Source organism: Anomaloglossus baeobatrachus, chromosome 7 (assembly GCF_048569485.1).
Source record: "Anomaloglossus baeobatrachus isolate aAnoBae1 chromosome 7, aAnoBae1.hap1, whole genome shotgun sequence".
NCBI classification, from domain to species: Eukaryota; Metazoa; Chordata; class Amphibia; order Anura; family Aromobatidae; genus Anomaloglossus; species Anomaloglossus baeobatrachus.
This window is the reverse complement of record NC_134359.1, coordinates 56,925,603-56,941,481: the sequence shown is the minus strand read 5'-3', so window position 1 is coordinate 56,941,481 and position 15,879 is coordinate 56,925,603. Positions and strand designations below refer to the sequence as shown.

At 47.8% G+C, this 15,879-nt stretch overlaps 1 protein-coding gene across 5 annotated transcripts in view; it reads left to right on the top strand.

The window, feature by feature from the left end:
- The window catches only part of TLK1 (tousled like kinase 1), a 523,998-nt gene extending 509,057 nt beyond the window's left edge, over positions 1 to 14,941 (top strand). For all 5 annotated transcript variants that reach the window (XM_075317318.1, XM_075317317.1, XM_075317320.1 and 2 more), the window contains 5 exons: positions 7,586 to 7,755; positions 10,318 to 10,453; positions 11,342 to 11,453; positions 11,534 to 11,641; positions 13,099 to 14,941. In XM_075317318.1, the coding sequence (XP_075173433.1) occupies positions 7,586 to 7,755; positions 10,318 to 10,453; positions 11,342 to 11,453; positions 11,534 to 11,641; positions 13,099 to 13,275 (703 nt within the window). In that variant the 3' untranslated portion in view covers positions 13,276 to 14,941. The remainder of the gene's footprint in view (positions 1 to 7,585; positions 7,756 to 10,317; positions 10,454 to 11,341; positions 11,454 to 11,533; positions 11,642 to 13,098) is intronic.
- Positions 14,942 to 15,879: the final 938 nt, after the last annotated feature.

Genomic DNA, 15,879 nt, shown 5'->3' with positions numbered 1-15,879 from the left:
AGCTCTTGGATGAGAGCTCCATCTGCGCATGCGCCACTCCAGGCACCATCATTTGAACCGGGACCGCGGACAGATTGGGACTCTCACCACACCGACCTGCTGCACCACTCACCCGCCGCCGCTGCTTCTACTGACCTGCCGCCACGTACTTAGTCATGACTAAGACCATGATGAAAACATTCATCACGTTGAAACGAGTAGTCTGATACTTAGGGATTCAAGCCTCAGGTTTTTTTGTCAGATCTACATGGAATGGTTTTTTATTTTTTGTAAAATAAAAGTTATTTTTTATTGAAAATTTCCTGGACTGATACGCTGGAGAATTCTTTCATTCTACAATACTTAAATTGGAGGATCACTCTGTGCTACAGATTACTTGAGGGAACTTTTCCAGACTTTTTATTTTTCTGAATTACAAACTTTCCTGCATCGACTGTATGGACAACGTTTTGGGCCACCTACAATAGAATGGAAGCCTTGTCCAATATACAGCTCTGTCTCCAATAGACACTATATACACAAAACTATTGTGACCACAGTCCACTGCTACTCCACAAATTTTCATGTCCTCCCCTTTTTACGGTCATATACATTAATTTGGAGTAATATAGCAGCTTCCACTCTTCTGGGGAAGGCTTTCTACAAGATTTTGGAGGTAATAAAAAACAAAAAAAATACCGTACCATGATCAACAATAAAAACCATATTTTTATTAGAATACATCAACATTGCTAAAGTGAACAATTGTTTGCTGCTGTAAAAGGATTACATGGTATTACAATTTGCCTTACAGTGCTGAGGGACCCCCGCACTCCCGACGCACGTTTCAGCATCTGCCGCCTTTATCAAGGAAGGAAGTGTTGATCCCTATAAACTTTTGTCTTTCAATAGTTGCATCGCTCTAATTTGACTAATTGTTCTGTCATTATATTGTGACTCAGGTAATTGCTTTGACATTGCTGTGGACGTATCCCCCTTTTATTGTTGTTTCCATACCCTTGGGTCTTTTCCACCGTTTTGTATCAGTACAACCTTTATTTCTTTGTCGCTCCATTGGGAGACCCAGACAATTGGGGTGTATAGCTTCTGCCTCCGGAGGCCACACAAAGTATTACACTTTAAAAAGTGTAACCCCTCCCCTCTGCCTATACACCCCCCCGTGCATCACGGGCTCCTCAGTTTTATGCTTTGTGTTGAAGGAGGCACACATGCACTCATGCTCCCATTTTTAGTCAGCAGCAGCTGCTGATTATATCGGATGCAAGAAAAGAGGGCCCTAACAGGGCTCCCGGCATGCTCCCTTCTCACCCCAGTAAGTCGGCGGTGTTGTTAAGGTTGAGGTACCCATTGCGGGTACACAGGCCGGAGCCACATGCCGTTTTCCTTCCCCATCCCTTAGGGGCTCTGGGAGAATTGGGATCCTATCCGGTCATCCAGGCACTGGGACCTGGCTCCCTCCGCAGCCCCTGTGGGATTCTGTCGGACAGGAGACTGAGTATCATCAGGGACAGGGCCCTGCATCTACAGGTACTCTGTGTCCCCTTGGGGACGGTGCATGGAACACCTTGACCTCAGACGCTGCAGCGACTGCGCTGTTGGTATGAGACCGGGACTACCGCGCCGACCGCGCCTGCTTGCCGGCCGCGGTTTTTAACTTTAGTCCCCGGCTTTTGCGGCCTAGTGCCTTAAACTCCCGCCCCCGGGCCTGCCAGTCAGGGGGAAGGGCGGGACGGTCGGTATGATGCCGACAGTGAGGGCTGGAGCACACTTGGCTGTCCTCCGCCCCCCTCACTATTCACTCTGGGGCACCAGATTCCCGCACTTTTGTGGTTACGCCCACGGCTCCCTCCTCCCCTGTGAACGCCGACGGCCATGTTTTAAGCACATTCTGCCGGTGGAGGACTTCTGGCAGCACCTCTGGGAGACCCGAGGCAGGGAATCTGGTTGCCACACACTGCTTGAGCGGTCGGTAAGCCAGGTGGCTTCTTCCCACCGGTGCTGGGCCCCCTAGAGTGCTGAACTGTATATATATATATATATTATATTGTATACATTTTCTCGGTTCGGCTGTACTGTTAGCTTGTGGCTATATATCCCTCAGTGATCACTCTCCTGGGAGACTACAGCATGTCGTTCACAAGGAGCAAGGGTGCCAAGACACAGGGTTATTTTGCAACCTGTACCTCTTGTGCGGCTATGCTACCTGCAGGTTCCACCTACCCTCACTGTGAGCAATGCTCGGGCCATGTGGCACTCGCTCAGCCGGAGCCTGGGGCACTGGTGGGACCCTCGGCCCAGGTAGAACCGCCGGCTTCCCCTGTCCAGGCGGCAGGGACAGAGTTTGCAGCTTTTGCTGAGAAACTCTCTGAGTCACTTTCACAATCCATGGCTCAGTCTATGGACAAATGGTCTGCTAAGATACTAGAAGCTTTGCAGCCCAGACCGGCCCTTACACAGGCCCCGGGCACTGCGGGATCGCCCCCAGGCCCCTCTCGGTCTGCGACGAAGCGTGCTCCTGGGGTGGCCTCTAGTTATTACGTGGAGGACTCCGGCACGGACCGCAGTCCCAGACCGGCTAAGCGGGCTCGCTTAGAATCTTCCCCGACTTCTTCACGCTGTTCGGGGTCTCAGCTTGAGGACTCTCTAGAGGATGAGGCGGAGGTCGCAGCCCAGGACTCTGACCCTGACGTTGCTCTCAATCTTGATACACCTGAAGGGGACGCCATAGTAAATGACCTTATAGCGTCCATCAACCAGGTGCTAGATCTTTCTCCCCCAGCTCTACCTATAGAGGAGTCGGCAGCACAGCAGGAGAAACACCAATTTAGGTTTCCCAAACGTACTCGGAGTTTTTTCTTCGATCACTCGAACTTCAAAGATGCTGTCCAGAAGCACAGGGCTTTCCCGGACAAGCGCTTTACTAAACGCCTTAATGACACACGTTACCCCTTCCCCTCTGACGTAGTTAAGGGTTGGGCTCAATGTCCCAAGGTGGATCCTCCAGTCTCTAGACTGGCGGCTAGATCCGTAGTAGCAGTGGCTGACGGTTCAACGCTCAAGGATGCCACGGACAGGCAGATAGAGCTCCTAATGAAATCCATCTATGAAGCCATAGGCGCGTCCTTTGCCCCAGCCTTTGCAGCAGTGTGGGCACTCCAGGCTATCTCAGCTTGTCTGTCTGAGATTAATGCGGTCACCCGTACCTCTGCTCCGCAAGTAGCGTCTTTAACGTCTCAGGCGTCGGTATTTTCATCCTACGCCATGAATGCTGTCCTGGACTCTGCTAGCCGTACAGCGGTAGCATCCGCCAATTCGGTGGCAGTCCGCAGGGCTATGTGGCTACGCGAATGGAAGGCAGACTCTGCTTCCAAGAAGTTCTTGACCGGTTTGCCCTTTTCTGGCGACCGATTGTTTGGCGAACAATTGGATGAAATTATTAAGCAATCCAAGGGAAAGGACTCGTCCTTACCCCAGCCCAAACCAAAGAGACCTCGGCAACGAAAAATTCAAGCGAGGTTTCGGTCCTTTCGGCCCTCAGCCAGGTCCCAATCCTCATCGTCCAACAGGCCACAGAAGAGCCAGAGAAACTCTTCTGCATGGCGGTCTAAGTCACGTCCTCCAAAGACCGCCGGAGGCACCGTCTCCAAGGCGGCCTCCTCATGACTTTCGGCCTCCCCAAACCGCATCCTCGGTCGGTGGCAGGCTCTCCCGCTTTTGCGACGCCTGGTGGCCACATGTCCAAGACCGATGGGTGAGGGACATTCTGTCTCACGGTTACAGGATAGAGTTCAGCTCTCGTCCTCCGACTCGTTTTTTCAGAACATCTCCGCCCCCCGAGCGAACCATTGCACTTTTTCAGGCGGTGGACACTCTGAAGACAGAAGGAGTTGTGATCCCCGTTCCCCTTCAGGAACGTGGTCGGGGCTTTTACTCGAACCTGTTCGTGGTACCAAAAAAGGACGGTTCATTCCGTCCCGTTTTGGACCTCAAATTGCTCAACAGAGAGAACCAGGCGGTTTCGCATGGAATCCCTCCGCTCTGTCATCGCTTCGATGTCCCAAGGAGACTTCCTGGCATCAATCGACATCAGGGATGCCTATCTCCACGTGCCGATCGCTCCAGAGCATCAACGCTTCCTGCGTTTCGCCTTTGGGGACGAACACCTTCAGTTTGTGGCACTGCCTTTCGGCCTGGCGACAGCCCCACGGGTCTTCACCAAGGTCATGGCATCCGTGGTGGCGGTCCTACATTCTCAGGGCCACTCGGTGATCCCTTACTTAGACGATCTCCTAGTCAAGGCACCCTCCCGGGTGGCATGTCAACACAGTCTGACCGTGGCTCTGGAGACGCTCCAGAGGTTCGGGTGGATCATCAATTTCCCAAAGTCAAAATTGACTCCGACCCAATCACTGACTTACCTCGGGATGGAGTTTCATACTCTCTCAGCGATAGTCAAGCTACCGCTGGACAAACAGCGTTCGCTGCAAACAGGGGTGCAATCTCTCCTTCGGGCCCAGTCACACCCCTTGAGGCGCCTAATGCACTTCCTGGGGAAGATGGTGGCAGCAATGGAGGCAGTTCCCTTTGCGCAGTTTCATCTGCGTCCACTCCAATGGGACATTCTCAGCAAATGGGACAAGAGGTCGACATCCTTAGACAGGAACGTCTCTCTTTCTCTGGCAGCCAAGACCTCTCTTCAGTGGTGGCTTCTTCCCACTTCCCTGTCGAAGGGAAAATCTTTCCTGCCCCCATCCTGGGCTGTGGTCACGACGGACGCGAGTCTGTCAGGGTGGGGAGCGGTTTTTCTCCACCACAAGGCTCAGGGAACCTGGTCTCCGACAGAGTCCTCCCTTCAGATCAATGTTCTGGAGATAAGGGCAGTGTATCTAGCCCTAAAAGCGTTCCATCGGTGGCTGGAGGGCAGGCAGATCCGCATACAGTCGGACAACGCCACGGCGGTCGCGTACATCAACCACCAGGGCGGCACTCGCAGTCGTCAAGCCTTCCAAGAAGTTCGGCGGATTCTGCTGTGGGCGGAGGCCACAGCCTCCACCATCTCCGCGGGTCACATCCCAGGCGTAGAAAACTGGGAAGCAGACTTTCTCAGTCGCCAGGGCATGGACGCAGGGGAATGGTCTCTTCACCCGGACGTGTTTCAAGAGATCTGTTGCCGCTGGGGAACGCCGGACGTCGATCTAATGGCGTCTCGGCACAACAACAAAGTCCCGGCTTTCATGGCACGGTCTCAGGATCACAGAGCTCTGGCGGCGGACGCCTTAGTTCAGGATTGGTCGCAGTTTCGACTGCCTTATGTATTCCCTCCTCTGGCAATGCTGCCCAGAGTGTTGCGCAAGATCAGGTCCGACTGCCGCCGCGCCTTCCTCGTCGCTCCAGACTGGCCGAGGAGGTCGTGGTACCCGGACTTGTGGCACCTCACGGTGGGTCAACCGTGGGCGCTCCCAGACCGACCAGACTTGCGGTCTCAAGGGCCATTTTTCCATCTGAATTCTGCGGCCCTCAACCTGACTGTGTGGCCATTGAGTCCTGGCTCCTAGCGTCCTCAGGGTTATCTCAAGAGGTCATTGCCACTATGAGACAGGCCAGGAAACCAACGTCAGCCAAGATCTATCGCAGGGCTTGGAGGATCTTCTTAGCCTGGTGCTCTGATAAGGGGTTTACCCCCTGGCCGTTTGCCTTACCCACGTTTCTTTCCTTCCTTCAATCTGGAATGGACAAGGGTTTGTCTCTCGGCTCTCTCAAGGGACAAGTCTCGGCGCTTTCCGTGTTTTTTCAAAAGCGTCTAGCCAGGCTTCCGCAGGTCCGCACGTTCCTGCAGGGAGCTTGTCACATAGTTCCACCTTACAAGCGTCCACTGGAACCCTGGGATCTCAACAGGGTTCTACGGGCTCTTCAGAAACCACCTTTCGAGCCGCTGAAGGATGTCTCTCTATCACGTCTTTCGCAGAAGGTGGCATTTCTAGTGGCAGTCACATCACTCCGAAGAGTGTCAGAGCTTGCAGCGCTGTCATGCAAAGCCCCCTTCCTGGTATTTCACCAGGATAAGGTGGTTCTGCGTCCGGTCCCGGACTTTCTCCCCAAAGTGGTGTCCCCTTTTCATCTCAATCAGGATATTTCCTTACCTTCATTTTGCCCTCATCCAATTCACCAATGTGAAAAGGATTTGCATTTGTTAGATCTAGTAAGAGCACTCCGGATCTACGTGTCTCGCACGACGCCACTGCGCCGTTCTGATGCGCTCTTTGTCCTTGTCGCTGGCCAGCGTAAGGGGTCGCAGGCTTCCAAGTCAACCTTGGCTCGGTGGATCAAGGAACCGATTTTTGAAGCCTACCGTTCTTCTGGGCTTCCGATTCCTTCAGGGCTGAAAGCCCATTCTACCAGAGCCGTGGGTGCGTCCTGGGCATTGCGGCACCGGGCGACGGCTCAGCAGGTGTGTCAGGCAGCTACCTGGTCTAGTCTGCACACTTTCACGAAACACTATCAGGTGCATACCTATGCTTCGGCGGATGCCAGTCTAGGTAGGCTAGTCCTTCAGGCGGCGGTTGCCCACCTGTAAGAGGAGGGCCGTTGTTGGCTCTTTTTCTCAGGGTATTCTTTTACCCACCCAGGGACTGCTTTTGGACGTCCCAATTGTCTGGGTCTCCCAATGGAGCGACAAAGAAGAAGGGAATTTTGTTTACTTACCGTAAATTCCTTTTCTTCTAGCTCCTATTGGGAGACCCAGCACCCGCCCCTGTTCCCTTCGGGCTGTTGTTCTTTTGTGTACACATGTTGTTCATGTTGAATTGTTCTTTTGGTTCATGGTTTTCAGTTCTCCGAACATCCTTCGGATTGAATTTACCTTAGACCAATTTATAAGTATCCTCCTTCCTGCTTTTGCACCAAAACTGAGGAGCCCGTGATGCACGGGGGGGTGTATAGGCAGAGGGGAGGGGTTACACTTTTTAAAGTGTAATACTTTGTGTGGCCTCCGGAGGCAGAAGCTATACACCCCAATTGTCTGGGTCTCCCAATAGGAGCTAGAAGAAAAGGAATTTACGGTAAGTAAACAAAATTCCCTTCTTTGATGTATTCTAATAATAATGTGGTTTTTATTGATGATCATGGTACGCTATTTTTTCGGTTTCTATTCATGTCTTGGCATGGATCTCTTATGGTCCTATCTTATACAGAAAACAACTAATATTGGGTGATTTAGGTTTTCTGTTATTTGTATTGAAGCTGTGTTGTGTTCTCTCAAGATTTTGGAGGTGTCTAAGGGAATTTTTGCCCATTCATTTGCCCTAGAGCATTTCTAGGTCAGACACTAATGTTAGATGAAAGGGCTGGGTTCACAATCTCCATTCTTGTTCATCCCCTGTTGATTAATGGGGGAGATGTCATGGGGAGCGGTCTAGTTCATCCACCCCAAAACTCCCCCAAAGATGGCTCACCATTATCGCCCGCTGCAGGTTCAGGTTTACAGCACATCAGTTGATCCTATTTTCAATGATGACGTTTATTTCTGCCCAGAATTTGGTGTTCTGCTTCGTTCTGTGTAAAACTGGTAACGTTTGCTTATTTTCAGATTTTGTACAGTCCTAGAATACTGTGAAGGTAACGACCTCGACTTCTACCTAAAGCAGCACAAGTTGATGTCTGAAAAAGAAGCCAGGTCCATTGTAATGCAAATAGTCAATGCACTACGTTATCTCAACGAGATCAAACCACCCATCATCCATTATGATCTTAAGCCAGGTAGGCTGGAAAGGATTCTGGGAATGGAGGTCGGGGAGGGGGTTGGGTGGAAGTCGCTTTAGACAGCCATCAGCTTCCACGAAAATCAGAGGGGGCCGATAGGTTATCATGGCGGCTGAAGGCCTACCTAAGGTCCCTGTTTCTGCTATGTTAGAATATATAGCCTTCGTAGCCTGATCATTATAGGAGAAGAGCAACCAAAATGGTAGAAGATCTGCAAACCATGAAGACCAGCTAAAAGGGATGTTTAGTTTGCAAAAGAGAAGGCTGAGAGGAGACATAATAGCGGTCTACAAATATCTGAAAGGAAGTCACAGTGTAGAGGGAACTACCCTATTCTCATTAGTACAAGGAAGTACAAGAAGCAATGGGATGAAACTTAAAGGAGATTCAGATTAGACATTAGGAAAAACGTTATGCCAGTGAGGGCAGCCAGAGAGTGGAACAGGCGACCACGGGAGGTAGTGAGGGCAGTCAGAGAGTGGAACAGGCGACCGCGGGAGGTAGTGAGGGCAGTCAGGGAGTGGAACAGGCGACCGCGGGAGGTAGTGAGGGCAGTCAGGGAGTGGAACAGGCTACCGCGGGAGGTAGTGAGGGCAGTCCGGCAGTGGAACAGGCGACTGCGGGAGGTAGTGAGGGCAGTCAGAGAGTGGAACAGGCGACCGCGGGAGGTAGTGAGGGCAGTCAGGGAGTGGAACAGGCGACCGCGGGAGGTAGTGAGGGCAGTCAGGGAGTGGAACAGGCTACCGCGGGAGGTAGTGAGGGCAGTCCGGCAGTGGAACAGGCGACTGCGGGAAGTAGTGAGGGCAGTCAGAGAGTGGAACAGGCGACCGAGGGAGGTAGTGAGGGCAGTCAGGGAGTGGAACAGGCGACCGCGGGAGGTAGTGAGGGCAGTCAGAGAGTGGAATAGGCTACTGCAGGAGGTAGTGAGGGTAGTCAGGGAGTGGAACAGGCGACCACGGGAGGTAGTGAGGGCAGTCAGGGAGTGGAACAGGCGACCGCTGGAGGTAGTGAGGGCAGTCAGGGAGTGGAACAGGCTACCGCGGGAGGTAGTGAGGGCAGTCCGGGAGTGGAACAGGCGACTGCGGGAGGTAGTGAGGGCAGTCAGAGAGTGGAACAGGCGACCGAGGGAGGTAGTGAGGGCAGTCAGGGAGTGGAACAGGCTACCGCGGGAGGTAGTGAGGGCAGTCCGGGAGTGGAACAGGCGACTGCGGGAGGTAGTGAGGGCAGTCAGGGAGTGGAACAGGCGACCGCGGGAGGTAGTGAGGGCAGTCAGAGAGTGGAATAGGCTACTGCAGGAGGTAGTGAGGGCAGTCAGGGAGTGGAACAGGCGACCGCGGGAGGTAGTGAGGGCAGTCAGGGAGGGGAACAGGCGACCGCGGGAGGTAGTGAGGGCAGTCAGGGAGGGGAACAGGTGACCGTGGGAGGTAGTGAGCTCTCCATCAATGGAAATCTTCAAGCGGAAACTGGATAAACATATAGCTGGGATGATTTAGGAAAGCCTGCACTCGCAGGGGGTTGGACCCGATGGCCCTTGAGGTCTCTTCCAACTCCACCATTCTATGAGTATGGTAATTATACAGAAGACTGCAATGCTGCTTTATTTATAGTGCATTGCATAGAGTTTGCAGGTCATGTGCCCTAAAGTGATTAATAAGAACAATATATAAAATATTAGATCCTATAATAGGGAAAGAAAAAAAAATATGAGTATTTGATATTCTCTCCCAGTTTATGGCTCTCTGTATATGGCGACTGAAAGTAAATTAAAAAAACAAAACTGAGTTTTTATCCTTTAATTTTTATATATTTCACCCCACTTAAAATGTTGCCTATGTCAAGAGTCTTAAAATGCTCTGGATTTATCAGAATGAGATTTTCCCAGGATCTTTTAGCTCCTTTGAATCTCGTTCTTGAGACCCTCACACTCTACAGACCCCCTATAAGCCAGTGTTAGGGTCTCTTGCACGGATTCCAGCATGATTGGGTTAAGGGGTCAATAATACAACACAAGTGCTTTTTAAATAATACATAAAATGAATAAAATGTGTGTGTGTGTATATGTATGTGTGTATATATATATGTATGTATATATATATATATAATGTAGATATATATAGCTATATGTACTAATATATATATATATATATATATAATCTATATATATTGATATATACATGTACAGATATAGATATAATATATACATATATTTTTATTTTATTTTTTTATTTACATTTTTTATATTTAAAAAAATTTCTCAAATTTTTTTTATTGAAAAGCAAAAAAAAAAAGCAACAAAACTAAGGTCAGAGCACATACTATTACATCAATATTTTCCGCAAGTTACAGCACATATGTTTGGTGGAGAAGGGGTTACATTTTTGACTGATGGATGGGACTCCATGAGCACTGAAGGTTTTTGATTTTGGATGTTGCAAAATGCTTGCTATGCCCAGGTCTCTTGCACCCCTCAATATGTCACTGGTTGGATGTCTGGGATGTCGCATATCAGCCGCTGTGGTTTGATACTGGTAAAGTGTTCATGTGAATCTACTTTTACAGGAAATATTCTTCTCGTCGATGGCACAGCATGTGGAGAAATTAAAATAACAGACTTTGGCTTATCAAAAATCATGGATGATGACAGCTACGGTGTGGATGGGATGGACCTCACATCACAAGGAGCAGGAACATACTGGTAAATGTGCACTAAATACAGAACTGGACATACTGGTAGTGAGGGCTATTCTTCATTATCATAAAAAAAATAGATCTTTAAGGTGTACTTTGCACGTTGTGAGATCGTTACTGCGATCTCGTCGGGGTCAAATCGAAGGTGACGCACATCCAGCGCCGGTAACGACGTCGCAACGTGTAAAGCCTAGAAGCGCCGATAAACGATCGCAAAAGCATCAAATCGGTGATCTGTGTAGTGTCGGTCATTTCCATAATTTCGCTGCAGCGACAGGTACGATGTTGTTCCTCGTTTCTGCGGCAGCACACATCGCTGTGTATAAAGCCGCAGGAGCGAGGAACATCTCCTTACCTGCGTCCCGGCTGCAATGAGGAAGGAAGGAGGTGGGCGGTATGTTACATCCCGCTCATCTCCGCCCCTGCGCTTCTATTGGCCGCCTGCCATGTGATGCCGCACTACCCGCCCCCTTAGGAAGGAGGCGGGTCGCCGGCCAGAGCGACGTCGCAGGGTAGGTAAGTGCGTGTGAAGCTGCCGTAGCGATAATGTTTGCTACGGCAGCTATCACAAGATATCGCAGCTGCGACGGGGGCGGGGGCTATCGCGCTCGGCATCGCTACAATCGGCTTGCGATGTCGCAACGTGCAAAGTACCCCTAAGTTTTAGCTTCTGTTTAGTTTTGGGGTCAGTGAGAGTCGCGGAGGTCGGACCACCAGCGATTGCAGTAATCTAAGCTATCACGAGCTATAACTATGTGCCGTCACTTATAGGATGGGAACAGCCCATTATCTATTGTAAGCAGTATTCTGGCCATGAGTGATATAACATTGTGTGCACAGTGCTTTATATTCACCTACATTAATGCCCGGTGTTTGTTTTCTTCCGTCTCTGCAGGTATTTACCACCTGAGTGTTTTGTGGTGGGCAAGGAACCACCAAAGATTTCCAATAAAGTGGACGTATGGTCGGTCGGAGTCATCTTTTTCCAGTGTCTTTACGGTAGGAAGGTAAGAAATCATTCACCTGATATTGGTGTAATCGACGCTTGGTCACACAGGTATTTTATGATGATCCATTTACTTTCCAGCCCTTTGGACATAACCAATCCCAGCAAGACATTTTACAGGAAAACACCATCTTAAAAGCTACAGACGTTCAATTTCCTGTGAAGCCTGTTGTAACCAATGAAGCCAAGGTATGATACATTATTATATCCGCATTATAATATATCAATATGTACCTGATTTCTACATATACATGTAGTTTGGATAATCAATATACCAGATTTTTCAAACTATAAGACGCACCATAGCAAAAAATAGAAAAAAAACCCTATGTTCTACTGTATAACATGTCCCCGTTAAGTGTAAAGAAGTGGAGGATCAATATCTAGAATTTTAGTGCACTAATGCAGCATAGGAGGTGATAGATCTGTTATTATTTCTCTGGAGCTTGTGTATTATACACATATAACTTACACACATTATATTCATTCTCTCCAGAGCACGTATATACACATCACTGCTGCACACACTCAGCTCTGCTACATAGCAGCAGGGAGGAGAGAAAGCATTTATAGACCCAGGGAGGGCAGAGAAAACAGGCTATAGAAAGGGAAGAAAGCACATGAAGAGAAAAAGTGCTGTTCTAGAGCAGTGATTATACATGAAAGCAAATGAAGGCTGCTGTACCCTAGAACTTGCATCCAGCCTATATTACTGTGAGAGACACTCCCACAAGAGAACAAAAAGGTTGGATCAGGTTGTAAATTGCCTACCAAAGTCTGAAAATGACGGGATGGAGATTGCAGACTGAAACGTAGTGGTTGCCTTTAGTTAATAAAAATCCATTGTTCCCACAGCTCTATGATCTACTCACGCCTACGCAACTTTTGTACATTAATACATTATACAATACCACATTTTGATGTTCCTTTCAGGTATTTGATTGATCACATGACCTGAAATGTCCTTCAACTACTCAGGAGTAGCAGCACAGTACAAAGACATCCCACCAGGACCCCTCTCCCCTCACATGATCCGCTATAGGGGACCTGTCACCATAAATATGTGCATTTTTTACTTGGTGGAAATCCCACTAATCCCTGGAATCCGGCATTGTTTTTATTTTATTCCTGCGTTTTCCTGTTTCTCTTCCTGGTATATAAATCCAATCCTTTTAACAAGTGGGCGTGTACTTCAAATCTTCTTTATGGTTGCCTTGAGGACTACGCCCAATTGTCTAACAACACTAGATTTATATACAGGGAAGAAAAGATCATATCTCAGGAACAGAGAGGAGCAGCAACAAAAGACAAACCAAGCCGGATTCCGGGGAACAGCGGCATTTACACCTGTATATTTATGGCAATTGATGGGTCCCCCCTATATGTTAGGGGGCCGGTGGTGTTTCCTGGAGGCATCACTTTGCATCGTGCTGCTTATCCTAGAGGATTCACAATGGATACTTATGAGGCATTCGGGTTAGTGGCCATCTTTTGATGTCATTGAATGCCGGAAGGAAAAAATGCGAGAGCTCGTGGCCCCCTTGTAGTGTCCTTACCTCCCCACATTGCCTCTATGTAGTATTTTAGGTTGCTCTCCACATTTAATGCCATCTTCCCCCCATTTACTGTGGTGTTTCCTCTTCTAGGCGTTTATAAGGCGGTGCTTAGCTTACCGCAAAGAAGATCGATTTGATGTCCACCAGTTGGCCAGCGACCCGTACCTTCTCCCTCACATGAGAAGATCCAACTCTTCAGGAAACCTGCACATGTCCGGCCTCATGGCCGCTCCCACCACGCCTGCGTCAAGCATCATTTCATACTGATCCCCCGTCTGGGCCGGCATGATTATGTGTTCACTAGCTTTCAGGTGCAGATTTTAGTTTAAAGATAAAGATTTTGAGTAGTTTTTTTTTTTCTTTTATTCCCCCCCCCTTCCCTCAACCAAGGATGTGTTTGAAGACCTTTGTGTGTATTGGGGGATGGATCTCCTTAGTGTTATTTGTATGACGAGCGAAGATGACTGTGAATATATTCTCCTTGACTGTAACGTTTTACATTGGCCTCAATGTGCTGTTCAGCCATTTTCAAGCTACGGGGAATGACCTGGGTTGCGCTCGTGTCTTCTATCCAAGGCCGTTGGCCGCGACGGTGGACAACATGAGCGTGCACGTGAAGCCAGGATTCATTCTCATGGATGAGAAGGTTGTGCTTTTTTTTTTTTTTTTCTTTTCTTCCTCCATTAGAGAGGACTTTTGTAAATATTCTTTGTAATACTAAAACATGATTGGTTGATACTGGAGAGTTTTAGCTGGAAGGGCATTTTTCATTATAAACAACAGAAAAAAAAAAAACGACAAACGCGTCGGGAACACGCACTGCCCGGAGTCTGGAATACCAAAGCTAAAGAGAGAAGTGGGGTGGTCACAATTTTGTGTGTGTTCTTATATACATTTTTTTTTTTCTTCCTGTTCACATTTTTCAGGATAAAGTTTTGAGTTGCACGTATACGTTCTGGGGTTAAATCTTTGTTTTTTCATCATTCCACCTTTTTTTTTTTTTCTTTTCCTTTTTAGTCCATTATGTACATATACCACACACCGTAGGTACCAAAATTGCTCTCAAAACTTTACTATGAAATTTTCTATGCAGGACAATGAGAAATTCCCTTCTATCGCTGATGTATATTGTTGTACAGATATCATTTTCTTTTATTCATGTATTTTCAGCAGCTTTCCCCTCCCCCCGCCCTTTACTTGTACAAATGTTTAAAACTATTGCTTTTTATTTTTTTTTTTTTCTATTGATTTTTTTTTTTCGTCTCCTGGATGACGCTTTTTCATTTGCTGCTAAATAACTTCTCAATTTTGCAAAAGACCATAGAAATGGCTCCTTCGAAAAGGGGCTACTCCGACCGCTTATGAACCCGGGACAGTTCATTAACAAGCATGTGTATCACATCCGTAAAGACATATACAGTACTGTAAGCCTGTTTACGCTTTCTTATCCGTGGCATGTTGACGACCGATTGAGGAGGGACTCGTGAACGCTTTTACTTTTTTTTTTTTTTGGATTGCTCCTCCGCTCATAAGGACGAGGGTGGTAAAATACATTCACACAGGACGACAGAACCTTTTTTCTAACCACGTGGCAAGCTAGAAACTCTTTTTTCTAGACGGCGGTCTTGCTCTACTGCACAACTACCAGGAAGACCCCTCCTCTCCCCCTTTCCCCCGGTATCGGCAGCATAGACCGTCAGCAGTCTCTGCCGCCTTCATGTGTATTTTAGCTCATGTTACAGAAAAGGAGGCGTTAATAACACAGACGACCATTTAATATTGTACAGTTAACCGTGGCTCTCGTTTGAAATGTTGCAAGCAATTTTCATTTTTCATTTGTACATAATTATACATTAACTGTCTCTTTAAGATGCTGCTGAAATTGTAGAGAATGTAGCCAAAACAGTAATAAATAATGAAAGTTGAAATTTCACATTTGTGTTATGTTTATTAGGGATGAGTTTGGGGAAAAAATGTATAACAAAAGAGACAGTAGCACTCTGAAATGCTAAAGCATGCTAACATTAATGTAAGAATATTTACATACATTACTACTTAAGGAAATCTAGGAGAAATTGAGAAATTTGGCATACAAAAATGGCCATTTCGATATGTGCCCAGTAGCCTCGTGAAGGCATATCTCGTATACTGGGAACCTACATTGAACTGAAGCCTCTCTCTGGATTACAAACCTCCATGTGTATGGACAAGTAGGAACCTGCTATAGAGAATAAAATCACCTGTGGCTAATAGGGGAGGGGTGCACAGTCAAAAGGCATGACTCCATAATCTAGACAAAAAGACTGACAGCACTCACAAAATGCAGTCACATACACATGGAGATTTACAACCCCGAGAGAGGCTTCAGTTCAGTGTAGGTTCCTAGTATACGAGAGATGCCTTGACGTGGCTACTGGGCAGATACAGAAATGGCCATTTTTCTATGCTAAATATCTACATTTTTCCTAGATTTCCTTAATCAATAATGCATATCTATTTTCTTGCATTCATTGTTTACATGCTTTAGCATTTCAGAGTGCAACTGTCTTTTTTTGTTACTATATGTTAAGTTCAATTTTGCACCTGTTCAGACTGCATTTTGGGAGTGCCGTCAGTCTTTTTGTCTAGAAAAAAATTGTATAAGGGGAGAAATATACACAGGATCGCTGCAACGTGACTCTACAACCCCTAAAACAACATGTTCAGTATAACTCCCATCATCCTAACTGCCCCAGTCGTAAACAAGACAAGAAACATGACTGCAATTACGTGACTGCTGTTAAGAACAGAGAGCCTTGCAGGACCATGGAGAAGATGGCCCATGCCTGACACTGTTGTATTGATATAGCACCATTATGTTGCACAGAGCTG